This window comes from Bos indicus, chromosome 24 (assembly GCF_029378745.1).
Source record: "Bos indicus isolate NIAB-ARS_2022 breed Sahiwal x Tharparkar chromosome 24, NIAB-ARS_B.indTharparkar_mat_pri_1.0, whole genome shotgun sequence".
In the NCBI taxonomy this organism is placed as follows: domain Eukaryota; kingdom Metazoa; phylum Chordata; class Mammalia; order Artiodactyla; family Bovidae; genus Bos; species Bos indicus.
In genome coordinates, this window is record NC_091783.1 from 24848589 (window position 1) to 24863652 (window position 15064).

The 15064-nt window shown below is 39.2% G+C and overlaps 1 protein-coding gene across 1 annotated transcript in view; it reads left to right on the plus strand.

The window, feature by feature from the left end:
* KLHL14 (kelch like family member 14) overlaps positions 1-14598 on the plus strand; it is a 113804-nt gene extending 99206 nt beyond the window's left edge. The window contains exons 6-9 of the mRNA XM_019986967.2: positions 6931-7121; positions 7203-7361; positions 10464-10621; positions 12477-14598. Coding sequence (XP_019842526.1) covers positions 6931-7121; positions 7203-7361; positions 10464-10621; positions 12477-12617 — 649 coding nt within the window. The 3' untranslated portion in view covers positions 12618-14598. The remainder of the gene's footprint in view (positions 1-6930; positions 7122-7202; positions 7362-10463; positions 10622-12476) is intronic.
* The last annotated feature ends 466 nt before the right edge of the window (positions 14599-15064 follow it).

Here is a 15064-nt window from a genome sequence, read left to right on the forward strand (position 1 = left end):
CAAGCTTCCATTCACCCAAGCAAGTACAGTTAGCTACCAGTGTGGTTTAATTGGTGATTAAACAAAGAAGGAAAAAAATTGAAAATATATGAGATACTCTTCAGATTAGAAAAGAGATTTCTTGAGATATTTAATTGAGTTAGCTCTGCATTGTATAGATCATGAATCAGACTCACCGGAAGTTCCCCACCTCCCTCCTTCCCTTCTGCTCGTGTGCTCAGTCCTTTCAGTCATCTCCAGCTCTTTGCAGCCCCATGGATTGTAGCCCACCAGGCTCCTCTGTCCATGAGATTTTCCCAGCAAGGATACTGAAGTGCACTTCTAAGCTCTCCTCCAGGATATCTTCCCGACCCAGGGGTTGAACCTGTGTCTCCTGTATCTCCTACATTGCAGGCGGGTTCTTTACTGCTGAGCCACCAGGGAATTCCCCCTCATACCCTCAGCTGCTGCCAAACTGCTGAGAAGTTGTTACTATGCTGAGAAGTTACCAAACAGATTAAGAATAATGGAAACACATTGAAAGTCACCTCTAGGGTCACCCACTCTTACAGAGCTGGCTGGGCAAATTCCTCAGATATCTTGCCTCATCAGAACTTCCAAAGGAGTATAATGAACGTGCAGAACACCCTCCCAGTTCATCAAGGAAATGGGCACATGACCTCCAGGCTTACTCAGCCATAGGTCAACTCATGAATTGTATGTGTGCTACCAAGAGGTTGCCGACAGAAGGGGTTAGACAGAGTACAAAGATAAATGTAAAGCTCAAGAGTTGTTTTGGTCTCAGATTTAGGATTTGATTCTTCAGTAAGAAGAGGGCAAAAATGAACGATTGGATCAATAAAAATGCTTTGGTGATTTCAATTTTGTTTTCAAAAAAAAGTAGACATTTTAGGTGTTATTCTTATGGAAATACTACCTGCTAGCTAGTCTAGGCGGAGAAGGCAATGGCAACCCACTCCAGTCCTCTCGCCTGGAAAATCCCATGGGTGGAGGAGCCTGGTGGGCTGCAGTCCATAGGGTCGGGAAGAGTTGAACACGACTGAGTGACTTCCCTTTCCCTTTTTCCTTTCATGCATTGAAGAAGGCCATGGCAACCCACTCCAGTGTTCTTGCCTGGAGAATCCCAGGGATGGGGGAGCCTGGTGCGCTGCCGTCTATGAGGTCGCACAGAGTCGGACACGACGGAAGCGACTTAGCAGCAGCAGCAGCAGCTAGTCTAGGAAATAAAAAAGAGAAAAAAGAGAGGGTGGGGAGGGAAGGAAGGATAGAGGGAGGGCGGGAGAAAGGAAAACCACTTGGGAGGCACCATTAACAAAGCTTAAGTTTCACAGAGTAAGTGAAAAGCAGGAAGCATGTACATCAAAGAAGTTTCCAAATTTAAATATTTTGTTTCTAGCAGCCTTACAAGAAACAATGAGAAACAATATTCTGTTTGACAAAATCTGGTATTTTTAACCTGATGGTAAAAGTCAAAAGTTGAAACAGGTTTGATGCAGGATACTGGATGCTTGGGGCTGGTGCACTGGGACGACCCAGAGGGATGGTATGGGGAGGGAGGAGGGAGGAGGGTTCAGGATGGGGAACACATGTATACCTGTGGCGGATTCATTTCGATATTTGGCAAAACTAACACAATATTGTAAAGTTTAAAAATAAAATAAAATTTAAAAATAAATAAATAAAATGTAAATAAATAAATAAAACCAAAAAAAAAAAAGTTGAAACAGAGGTAGTGAAAGAAAGTGTTAATGGCTCAGTCCTGTTGGACTCTGAGACCCCATGGACTAAAGCTCGCCAGGCTCCTCTGTCCATGGGATTCTCCAGACAAAAATACTGGAGTGGGTTGCCACTGCCTACTCCAGGAGATCTTCCCAACTGAGGGATCAAACCCACATCTCCTATGTCTCCTGCACTGCAAATGGATTCTTTACCCAGTGAGCCATCAGGGAAGCCCTCTCAGTATGACTCTTGAGGATATGAACTGACCACCTTACGCTTCAGAAAAAGCTTGTAAAAATCTGTCCTATACACAGGTTCAAAGTGTATTTGTAGAGGGCATCGATAGTCATTTTAAAATTATCACAAGTCATTGAATATCATCTCTGGCATTGGGACAGGAGGTGGCCGGGTGGAGGAGGGAGAGAGAAACAACTTGAAATACAGATAGTGTCATTCCATTAAAAAGTCTTCAATAAGCTTCCTTTTGCCCCCAAATAACGTAGCCTAATCAGGTGTGCTCTTCATGTGGGGAGGAGGGGCAGGAAGCGTTCCCAGGAGAGACCTGGTGTGGTGAAATTTTAGCCGCAAGCAAATGTTCACAGTTGCTGATAGACCATTAACTACCCAGTGTTTCTATAATACATTTCATGAATTCTCACTTTGGGCATGCAAGGGAATAAGTCAGAGACTCAGAACCTTAGCTATTAAAATTTCTACACAAAAATGCACTTTTCATCAGGAAATGAAACCTACTGATTTTTTTTCCCCCATTTGGAACCTAACAGTGACACTGTGTGGATAAAGCTAGGAGTACACACGGAACATCACATTGGGAATGTCGGGGATAGAAAGACAGTTCTGACAGCTCCCTCGGGTGAGGAGAGGAAGGAAGGAGCAAGATCAGAAAGAGGGAGAAATTAAACTGTGGACAAGATAAAAGGAGTTCACACTGCCAGAAGAAGATCTTTCTCTGATTCTCCACTACCTAAACTTAATTTAATAGAGAGTTTCATGCTTGTTATGACTAGCATTTTTTCTCTTCTAGACCAGAATATAGTACATATAATACACAGAAGAACTTAGAATATAGTATATTGCAACTAACATGGTCCAAATTATGGAACTGGCCCACTGATGATGGTTTGTTAGTAAGATTACTAACTTAATTGTTTCAGAGGCTCCAAAACTTGCAATAGATTCATACAGAAGAGGGATATTGACCTACCCTGTGTCAATGATGCAAAGAAATATCTGTTTAGCACAAATTTTCATAGACATGTCAGTCTTCTCAACAAAATATTTTAACTTGAGAAGGTAAAAGCACTAGTAAAGCAACCTTGACCCATCATATTCAATGAGAGCAATTGAAATCTGGTTAGAAAAATGGAAGGAACTAGGGGTCTACCTATGTGCACTTAATTTTGCTATTGTTTTTAAACCTAATTTTATGTTTAGATGAGTTTTTACGTCCTTATACCAAGAAATTTCAAATTTTCAGGTTTTCAATTCCCATAATAATCTGATTAAAAATTCCCTTCAAAATCTTTTTCTCCAAACATATGCCTCCAAAAAAATGCACATTCACAACATATATGTATACATATTTATAATATATTGGAGAAGGAAATGGCAACCCACTCCAGTATGGTTCCCTGCGAAATCCCAAGGACAGAGGAGACTGGTGGCTACAGTCCATGGGGTCACAAAGAGTCAGACATGACTTACAACTAAACAAAAGCATTGTGTGTGTGTGTGTGTGTGTGTGTATTCACTATATATATATATATATATATATATATATATATATATAATTTTATTTAAAAGACTTTTTTATAATTTCAGAGCTTCACATACCCCTCAGAAGACATGGCCCAGGTTAGCAGCAAACTTTATTTAGTGAAATCCAACTCACCTGTTCTTTGTTCTCCTTTGTAACATTCTCTATTTTTCCATTATTGCTCTCTTCATCATCTTTCTGAGTTTTCTACAGCACACATTTCTGTCAAGAAAATATAGGAAAAAAAATAGCCAAAATACTACTCTCAAATAAACAATGATGCTAACAAGTCCAGGACTATCCAGAAAAACTGAACTTGATATTCCAGCAATCCCATTCTTGCATATACAGTGTATCCAAAGGAACCAAAATCAAGATCTTAAAAGAGACACCTGCACTCCCATGTTCATGGCAGCATTACTCACAAATGCCAAGATATGGAAACAAACTGTCTGTTGACACACAAATAAAGAAAATGTGGTGTGTATATAAATATGCAAGTATGTGCTCGTCGCTCAGTCATGTCCAACTCTTTGTGATCCCATAGACTGTAGCCCTCCAAGCTCCTCTGTCTATGGAATTTTCCCAGCAAGAATACCGAAGTGGGTTGCCATTTCCTCCTTCAGGGGATCTTCCCAACCTAGGGATCAAACCCATGTCTCTTGCATCTCCTGCATTGGCAGGCAAATTCTTTACCACTGTGCTACCTAGGAAGCCTGCACACACATATATATACTGGAATATTATTCTGCCACAGAAAAGAAGGAAATTCTGCCATTTACATGACAAACATAGATGAGACTGAAGGTGATTACACCAAGTGAAATAAGCCAGACTGAGAAAGACAAATACTGTATATCACTTATATGTAGAATCGTATTTTAAAAGTCAAAAGTAAAGAAATAGAGATTAAAATGGTGGCTGCCAGGGGATAAGGGTGAGGGAAATAGGGAGAGATTGATGAAAGGATGCAAACTTCCAATTGCAAGATGAGTAAATTTTGAGGATCTAATTACAGCATGCTAACTATAGTTAATAATAGTTATTGTTTACCTGAAATTTGGTAAGAGAGTAGATCTTAAGTGTTCTCACCAAACAAAAATAGAGGTTAATATGTGAGCTGATGAAGTGTTAATTAATTTGATTGTGAAAGTCATTTTACAATGTACGCATGTACCAAATCATCACACTGTACCCTTTATATTTATTATAGTTTTGCCAATTATACCTCAATAAAACTGGAAAAACAACTGAATACATCACCATCTATAACATATGCCATATGTATATGGGCTTTTCCGGCAGCTCAGCGGTAAAGAATCCTCCTGCAATGCAGGAGACACAAGAGATGCAAATTTGATCCCTGGGTTAGGAAGATCCCCTGGAGGAGGCAAAGGCAACCCACTCCAGTATCCTAGCCAGAAAAATCCATGAACTATAGCCTGGCAGGCTACAGTTCATAGGCTGGCAAAGAGTTGGACGTGACCTCACGACTAAGTGTGCATGTATATGGTACTAAATTGTGTTTAAAAATTAAAGAATTTAGTCATCACTGAAAATGCTATTAGAAGTTTATATGCAAACATCACAATGGCTGATTTTTAAAAAATTTTTATCCAGATAATGTCAACTGACAGTTCATGAGAGTGAACAAAATGTTGACACTATGACAAGCACTTTACAATATGTCATATGGCCAGGCAATCTGATTCCAGAGTCCTAACTGTTCATCAAGATGCTATATACTGCTTCCCAGAGGTCTTGACACTTTATAAACACAGCTTGGAAAATCTTCAAACAATATAGGTTTACCTGATTCAAAACCTCTAGGACTCTTTATTTTGCTATTGACTTTGCCCAAGAGTCTTGGCATCAATTTTTATAAAATTTTGTAAATAATTTTTATAAAATTTTATAAAGACCATTAATTCATCAAACATAAGTTATGTTCTCTGAAGGGCTTGTGCACACATGCTCAGTTGTGTCCAACTCTTTGCAACCCCATGCATAACCGTGCAGGCTCCTGTGTTCATGAGATTCCCTAGGCAAGAATACTGGAGCAGGTTGCCATTCCCTCCCCCAGGAGATCTTCCCAACCCAGAGATCAAACCTGTGTCTCCTGAGTCTCCTGCATTGGTAGGCAGATTCTTTACCGCTGGGAAGCCTCCTGGGAAGAGCCACCTGGGAAGCCTCTGAAGGGCTTGGCACATCACAATTATCCTTTTCCAGTATTGACCCACATGTTATCCTTGTGAAGTATATTATTCCAGTAGCATCAATGAGAAAAAAAGAAGCTGAAGATTAAAGTGTTGCTTAAGATTGCGACCTTGTCATCCTAACTAACTTTTTGAGTCCTCTTCCAACTTCTTTTCTCCCTCAGCTCTTGTATGTTATTAGTTGCTAAGCTTTACGTCTTCCTCTCCTATATCTCGCATCCCCACTTTCCGTGTCTTCTGCTAGAACTCTACTTCAGGTCCTCAGTCTCTGACTCCTAGATTGTGTTCTCCCCAGAAAGGCCTTCCTGTCTCCAGTCCTTTTAATACAACTTGCGTGTCTTTTGCCTTTGAGGGAAGGTGGGGTAATTTAATAAATAGTCTTTCTTGAAAAGAGATTTAAAAATATCCTATGGCTTTGTAAGAACATCAAAAGCTACACAGATGAAATTCCTAAGAGCAAAATTTCAACACTATATTCAGTCCGAAAAGTTTCTCTACTTGCAGTCATACTGGGGGATAAAAGAAAAAAAAAGATAATTGAAGAAAAATTTTGATGATGTAGTTCTCTTATAAATTGGGAACAATGACCCTTGAAGGACCATAAAGAAAGTGAATGTCAAGATAATTTATTATTGTTACATTATCTACCTCATTTTTCACTTTGTCTTACTGAGCTGTGATATCTTTACAAGGTACCAAATATCCCAAACATTAGTGAACACTTGAATAGTGTATAAAAGCAAGATAAAAAGAGCTGAAACAAAGAGTTGTAAATTTCCCCTCTACTGTGAGTTTAGTGTCAATAATGTTAACCAGGATGGGGATTACGGATGATTACTATTCAAGGTCTCTGATTTCACAAGGAGTCATATGTATAATGTCCAAAGCTCTGTACCCTTTCTGGGGCTTCCCTGATGGCTCAGCAGGTAACAAATCTTCCTGTAATGCAGAAGACACAGGAGATAAGGGTTCGATCCCTGAGTCAGAAAGATCCCCTGGAGATGGTCATGGCAACCCGCTCCAGTATTCTTGCCTGGAGAATCCCATGGACAGAGGAGCCTGGCGGGCTACAGTCCAAAGGGTCACAGAGACACAACTGAGCGACTGAGCACACACAGCACCCCTTTCTGAAGCAGGACGCCCCCACTTTCCCTGATGACTGATTGGGCTACTTTGTATTTAGAGGGGTGTTGTTTTTTTTTTTTTTTTTCATTGTAGAAGAGCCAGTTTCTATGCATGCCGGTTGGACAAACATTTATATGTGATTGGTGGACGGAATGAAACTGGTTACTTGTCCAGCGTGGAGTGCTATAACCTGGAAACAAATGAATGGCGTTATGTGTCTTCTTTGCCACAGCCTCTGGCGGCTCATGCAGGAGCAGTGCACAATGGGAAAATATACATTTCAGGCAAGTCATTCCTCCACTTTCTGCTGCAAAGTTCAGTTCCAAGGCAGTTTCTTGACTTGTGTGTCTATGTTTAATTCACAGGGGGTGTACACAACGGAGAGTATGTCCCGTGGCTATATTGCTATGACCCCGTCATGGATGTCTGGGCTCGAAAACAAGATATGAACACAAAACGTGCCATCCACACTTTGGCTGTAATGAATGATCGCTTATATGCAATTGGAGGAAATCATTTGAAAGGTCCTCTTTTTTTAAATCACAATAACATTTGCATCTCATGTTTCTTGCTAAGGGGGTTTCTCGTTAGATAATCATAGTTAACCAAGTACAAAACATGTTGACCAAATAAAATCTACTCTTTGCAAATTAGCAGTACCCTTGGGCAAGCACTTATTTTGGCTGTCCTGCAGATAGGATTATTTTGAAGTTACCACACACATTAAAGAAATGAATAATGATGTCTACAGAAAATAAAAAACAAGAGCATTAATAACTGAAAAGCACAAACAATTGGTTGTAACAATGAATTCAGTAAAATAAATTATCCCTTATCACCAAATTATAGTAATGGATTTTTTTTCCAGAAAATTGTTTTTGTAATCATCGTAAAGAACTTTTTTTTTTTAATTTAGAGCTGCACAAAGAAATGAATGTGATTTTTCTTAAAGAAAACAGAATTTCATGTCTAAATTTAGAATTACTTCTTTGAAGAGTTGAATATCAAACCATCTATGATCCTCAAATTCTTTCCATTTGCTTACTTAATAAGTAACATAGTATTTTTGGAACCACATATGGCTCTTTTCCCTCCTTATTATGTATATTGCAGCAAGTTTTTTGTAGTTTGTGTGCATGTGTGTAGCACTAAATTTCACAGGAAAGCAGAGAGAGCTGTGATATTGAGAACACTGTGGAATCACTTTGAGCTTCAGTTTTCTCATCTGTAAATGAAGAAGACGGTCAAGTTGGTCTCTCAAATCTCCTCCAGCTCTGACTTTCCATGATTCTTGAAACTGATGAAATGAAATGCAGGCCATCTGGGCATAGCACATAAGGCCATTCTATGCATTTATTTTCCAATCATATACCCATATATGGGACTCCTCAGTGGCTCAGATGGTAAAGAGTCTGCCTGCAATGCAGGAGGCCCGAGTTCCATCCCTGGATCGGAAAGATCCCCTGGAGACGGGAATGGCACCCCACTCCAGTACTCTTGCCTGGAAAATCCCATGGACAGAGGAGCCTGGTGGGCTACTGTCCATGGGGTCACAAAGAGTTGGACATGACTAAGCAACTTCACCTTTGTTCATACATTTATTTTCCAATCATATACCCTTCTTAAACCACAGGTTAGATATGGACATTTTTTGTGCTATTTAGCAATACATATCTACCCCTAAATGTAATAAGTACTGGATAAGTGTCATTTTTAAGTATGTATTTTCAAGTTTATAATAGTTAAAGCACATCATCACAGGTGTTTACATAATCAGACTGTTAAAAAAAGTAAAAGATTTTGAGAGAATTGAATATTCACTTAAGAAAAGCAATAAAGTTTAGTCTGTAAAAGTGACTTTTGAAGCCTATTGATTTGGTTTCAAATCTCAGCCTAGCTACAGGCTATGTGACTTATTTAGGTTAAAATTCCATGTGTTCCTCAGTTTCTCATCTATAAAATGAATATAATGTAGAATATCTATAGGGTGGTTGAGAGGATTAAATGAGTTCCTTCATATAAAACACTTAGGAAAGAACCAGATTATAAGCAGTCTATAAAATGCTTGCTTTAACTATTACTATTTTAAAGCTTTTTCAGTTCAGTTCAGTTCAGTCACTCAGTTGTGTCTGACCCTGCGACCCCATGAATCGCAGCACACCAGGCCTCCCTGTCCATCACCAACTCCCGGAGTCCACCCAAACCCATGTCCATCGAGTCAGTGATGCCATCCAGCCATCTCATCCTCTATCGTCCCCTTCTCCTCCTGCCCTCAATCTTTCCCAGCATCAGGGTCTTTTCTAATGAGTCAGCTCTTCACATCAGGTGTCCAAAGTAATGGAGCTTCAGCTTCAGCATCAGTCCTTCCAATGAGTATTCAGGACTGATTTCCTTTATGGATGGACTGGTTGTATCTCCTTGCAGTCCAAGGGGCTCTAAAGAGTCTTCTCCAACACCACAGTTCAAAAGCATCAATTCTTCGGCGCTCAGCTTTCTTTATAGTCCAACTCTCACATCCATACATGACCGCTGGAAAAACCATAGCCTTGACTAGACAGACCTTTGTTGGCAAAGTAATGTCTCTGCTTTTCAATATGCTGTCTAGTTTGGTCATAACTTTCCTTCCAAGGAGTAAGCATCTTTTAATTTCATGGCTGCAGTCACCATCTGCAGTGATTTTGGAGCCCAGAAAAATAAAATCAGCCGCTGTTTCCCCATCTATCTGCCATGAAGTGATGGGACCGGATACCATGATCTTAGTTTTCTAAATGTTGAGCTTTAAGCCAACTTTTTCACTCTCCACTTTCACCTTCATCAAGAGGCTCTTTAGTTCCTCTTCACTTTCTGCCATAAGGGTGGTGTCATCTGCATATCTGAGGTTATTGATATTTCTCCCGGCAATCTTGATTCCAGCCAGTGTTTCCTCCAGCCCAGCGTTTCTCATGATGTACTCTGCATATAAGTTAAATAAACAGGGTGACAATATACAGCCTTGATGAACCCTTTTTCCTATTTGGAACCAGTCTGTTGTTCCATGTCCAGTTCTAACTGTTGCTTCCTGATGTGCATACAGGTTTCTCAAGAGGCAGGTCAGGTGGTCTGGTATTCCCATCTCTTTCAGAATTTTCCAGTTTATTGTGATCCACACAGTCAAAGGCTTTGATAGTCAATAAAGCAGAAATAGATGTTTTTCTGGAACTCTTGTTTTTTCAATGATCCAGCGGATGTTGGCAATTTGATCTCTGGTTCCTCTGCCTTTTCTAAAACCAGCTTGAACATCTGGAAGTTCACAGTTTACATATTGCTAAAGCTTTTTAATAAGATTTAAATAAATCTTTACTGATACTCCAAGGTAAATCAACCTTTTCCAACGACATCTAGCCAGGCATTTTTGCTTTAAATTAATCCAAAATATCAAAGGTTGGGGTTTGGGAGGATTTTTTATTTTTTTGCTTGTTAGATCTTTCTGACAACTCCTGATTTCACCCGCAAATTTATACATACGTCTTCAAAGGTATAGCTGTCTATTTCTTGGCTCTGGTCATTTATTTTAAAAGAAGCCCTAGCCTTAAATTGGAACCCCAAGAGCTTATTCTTTGATGATTCCATTTTGCTATGTCACTTAGGTTTCTCCCATCTCGATGTAATGCTGGTGGAATGCTATGACCCAAAAGGTGACCAGTGGAATATTCTCCAGACACCCATTTTAGAGGGTCGCAGTGGTCCTGGCTGTGCAGTGCTTGATGACAGCATTTACCTGGTGGGAGGCTACAGCTGGAGTATGGTACGTGTCTACATTCACCTCCTCTTCCTCCTTTTTGCTTGTGCTTACTTTTCATGTCCCTCCAAATGTGTTACCACCCACACAAATACCTTTTACGAGCATCATGTTTATATGCACACAGTAAATTACTTTAAGCAGTAAAGTAGAATCAGTGTGGTTGCTGTAGAACTGGCTTGCTCTCTGGTCAATTGTATCACAAAATGCGGTAGGTCTCTGCTTCTCTCCCATCCTCATGCTTTCCAGTTAAAAGTCGGGCTGAAGTGGTTTTACAGATGTCTGTTAAATCTGTTTAGGAAAGTCTGAAAAGTTTCTGACCGGCAAAGCATAGAAAATGGAAAATAATTGTTCGGTTATCCACAGATTCTCCTTAGGATTATGTAATTTGCCATTGCTTTCCACTTTGCCCCCTCTTTACCATAAAAATTTCCAAACATACGCAAGAACTGAGAGCTCAGTGGGCCCTCTTCAGTGCACCATCCAACTTCGACATCTATCAGTGCTTTGCAATGCTGACTTTATCTCTCCTGCTTCTAAAAATATGTGGTTGAAGCAATTTGAAGCAAATTCTAGACATTATTTCAACCTAAATGCTCCAGTATTTCTTTTTAAAAAAATCACTTGTTTATATAAACACATTATTATTATTACACCCAATAAAATCAACAGTAATTCCTTTATATCCTATCCATTTTCAAATTTATCCCATTGATCTGGAAAAAAAAAAAAAGCTGCTTTTCAAATTGACGTGTTCAAATTAGGATTCAAAAGGCCTCACTTATATTTTGCTATTATATCTCATACATCCCCCACAATCTGGAGAATTACGCCTGCCTCTCGTTCTGTCCTATATCGTTGACTTGTTGAAACAGCAAGGTCAGTTATCTTATAGAATACCCAACGTTCTGGTATTGGCTAATGATTTCCTTGTGTTGATATTTAAAACAGTCCTCTGTCTCCATAGTTCCTATAGACTGTTATTGGTAAGGACCTGAGTTCAGCTTTTTAAAAAAATTTTATTTATTTATTTTATTAATAGCAAGAATATACAGGAGGGGGGCTATGTAATTCAAATGACATATCAGAAGACACATAAGTCTAATGGTCTACACAGCCACCTTTGAAATGATGACTGTATTTTCCTATATATATGTGTTGGTTTTATAAGATTAATTTGGGGTTTTAATAATATTAATTAGCCTCATTTCTTTTGCATCCAACAAGATTGTTATTTAAAGTCTTGAAGAGCCTTAAAAGTTATAGTCTTGTGGAAGCGAACTGTATTGACATATATCATTAGATATTCATCTACATCCTTATTTGCTGGCGTATATTGCTAGCTGCAAACGTATGTATGTTTGGAACCAGAAAATGATTATGTTGGTTGGGATTTTGGGGTTTTTTCCCTTGCCTATGGTAAAAAAAAAGGCTGTTTTGGTTAAGAAAGGGAACTATACAAGCACTAGCCGCTGAGGTTGACAAAGGAAAGAGGATCAAAGACATTTTTTTATTTCTCGTGTGGCCCCTTGAAAACAAATAAATCAACATGTGAATAAGTTGACAAACCTTCATTTCCAGTTTATTTTAAACTGGTTTTGAACCCTCTGTCTCTGATTCTCTATAGTAGTAAGATAAGAAATGGAAAAGTGAGGTGATAATCTAAAATCCAATTTACTTCAATTATTTGAATATTTAAGATAATTATTTCTTTTTTTAAACTTAAACAAGGGATAATTTCCAACATGGGCTAAGTTATCATAAAGGATTTGTAAACCATCCCAATGTAGATGTGATAAATAAGGTTGCCATGGCACTTCTCTGAATAGCCTTCCCTAAGTCTCTCTGCCCTCTATTCCAGGGAGCCTACAAGTCATCCACAATATGCTATTGTCCAGAAAAAGGCAGCTGGACAGAACTTGAAGGAGATGTGGCAGAACCGCTGGCAGGGCCAGCCTGTGCAACAGTTATCCTGCCCGCCTGCGTACCTTACAACAAATAACACCAGGAAACCCCGGAACGACAGATTCTAGGAAGCAGTGACAAGTGACATCCCTATTGTAGCCAGAACAATGCATTCTAATGGTACATCTGCCGAAACCCACTTTAGTGTCTGGTGATTTACAAGAAGCTACAAAAGGAAAAGACCTGTTCTTGAACGGAAACTCTGTCTGTAACTCGGATCACATCAAACTTCCTGTGGTGACAGACTCTTCCATTGCAGACTGGTTTTAACTTGTCTCAGCTTTACGAAATCCCTCACGTGGATCTCGACTTTCAACAGGAGAAAGAAAATACAGAGGAGTGCCCCCCGAGAGACCTGAGATCAGTATTGTGCATTGTAGTTTACCTGCATGTGATCTATGTTGAAGTTTTGGGGATATTGTGTTCATGAATGATTCCAAATTTGACCCACCCAAACACTCATACTACATTACAGAAATGGCCACTGATTCTATATTCCTAACCTGTGGCAGCTTCACAGATTCTGTAGGCAACACAGTTAAAGAAAATCATGTAAGACTGAAGAGGAATGTTTTTGTTTCCATAGAACTTCATTTTATATACCTTCTGCCCCTTACAGCACCTCGTGGGGACGGAGAAGAAAAAGATATTGGCTCTTGTAGCAACTTCTTTCTGCCCTGTCAGTTCTAGGCTAGCCAGAGTCATAAATTCTGTGTCCTCAGTTTTATCCAAAAGATTAAAACAAAATGCACTATTCAGTTTATAGAGGCTCAGGCTTTCTCATTTGGGGCAGCATATAAGGAACGAACAGGGCCTCCCAAGTGGAGCTAGTGGTAAAGAATCCGCCTGCCAATGCAGGAGGCTTAAGAGACATGAGTTCAATCCCTGGGTTGGGACGATCCCCTGGAGGAGGGCATGGCAACCCACTCCAGTATTCTTGCCTGGGGAATCCCATGGACAGAGGAGCCTGGCAGGCTACAGTCCATGGGGCCGCAAAGAGCCTAAGGAGCTAACTGTAACTCCTCAAACAATACCTCTCCCTCTTCCACACCTTTGGCTCTAGAAAAGACTCTAGATGTGCCTCTAGAAAAGCACCTGATGAACCCTCCTTCCCCTCAACTCATTACATTTCTTTGTTGTCAGCAGAGATGCCTGGGCTCAGTGAAGCGAGCCATCACTAGCTGTCTTGAGAAGCACAAGGAATTTAGGAGCAGAAGGTCAGAAAAGCATGAGACAATATCAGTGTGACCTACAATAGAGAAAAACTAGCAGAAACGTGGATTTGATTCTCAAGCTCTTCAGAGCTGCCACAACAATAATTAGGAACAAATCAAAGCCTAAAATATTTTGTGAATCACCCAGAGATGTTTTCAAATCCCTCAAAAAGTATGTCGTTCAGAAATAACCACATAGGGAAGCCACCAATTAAAATTGCCCTGGTGACAAGGTTTCACTGTGGAGCATGTCAAGATGGATGGGTATACTGGAATCCAATGCCATTTCTACAGTAAAGTGCAATCCTTGTTGTTTTTGTATTTATTTGTATGTTCAGATCCAAAGGATCCGTTGTAAAAATATATATATATAAATATATATATCCAGTGGAATCAGCTTTTCATTTCTTTTTCCTTGATCACATATGAATACATAGAAAGAAAGGTTACAGTACTTTGTGATAAAATTCCCAGCTGATGTCATGAAGAATACAAGGTCTCCTTCAAAACCTTTTATCGTCAATAGTCCCCATCTCTTCCGAAAGTCAGTTTATACAAGGGTATTTGCTTTCCTTGGACTTGTTCTTCATTTATTTTTTATTTCTAGCCAAAATAAATAAAAGCATTTATGAGAACTATAAGCAAAGCTTTCTGTATTTCAGAAAGGCGTAAGCTATTAGAAAGTGAAGAGTGAATAAATAAATAAATCACAGAGAATGTAAATTTTGTACAGTATTAGAATGTGTAAATGAAGCTTGCTTGGAAGGGGAAAACTTTAAATAAAAACTTTATGTACTAATTCAACTGTCTCTCATATTCTGACTTATAAAGCATGTGTATAAATCTACCCACTAAGTTATTCGAGGGTTTGTAATTTGTAAATGCATAAATATTTTTATTCTGCAGATACACTTTATCAATTTATTTAGCTTCCTGGCCCTACATATATGTATGTAGTATTAATGCTAAAAACTACAGAATGTTTCAGAAAAAGTGTTGTGAGTTATAAATCATGAATTGAATCTGGTTTTTCCATTGTAAAAATGTTACAATGAGGCATACTTATCCAAGATCTAATAACAGTACTTATAGAAATTATTAGAAGCACCTTATGCATGAAGCAATACTTGCACACTTTCTAAAGGGTAACCCCTTAGAAACCCTAACCCTAACCCTAAACCCTAACCCTAAGTGAATCACATATTTAATTAAGTCAACTCTCTAAATATACAGTGGTTCATTTTATTTTTAGAAATCTGGGGGTCGGGGG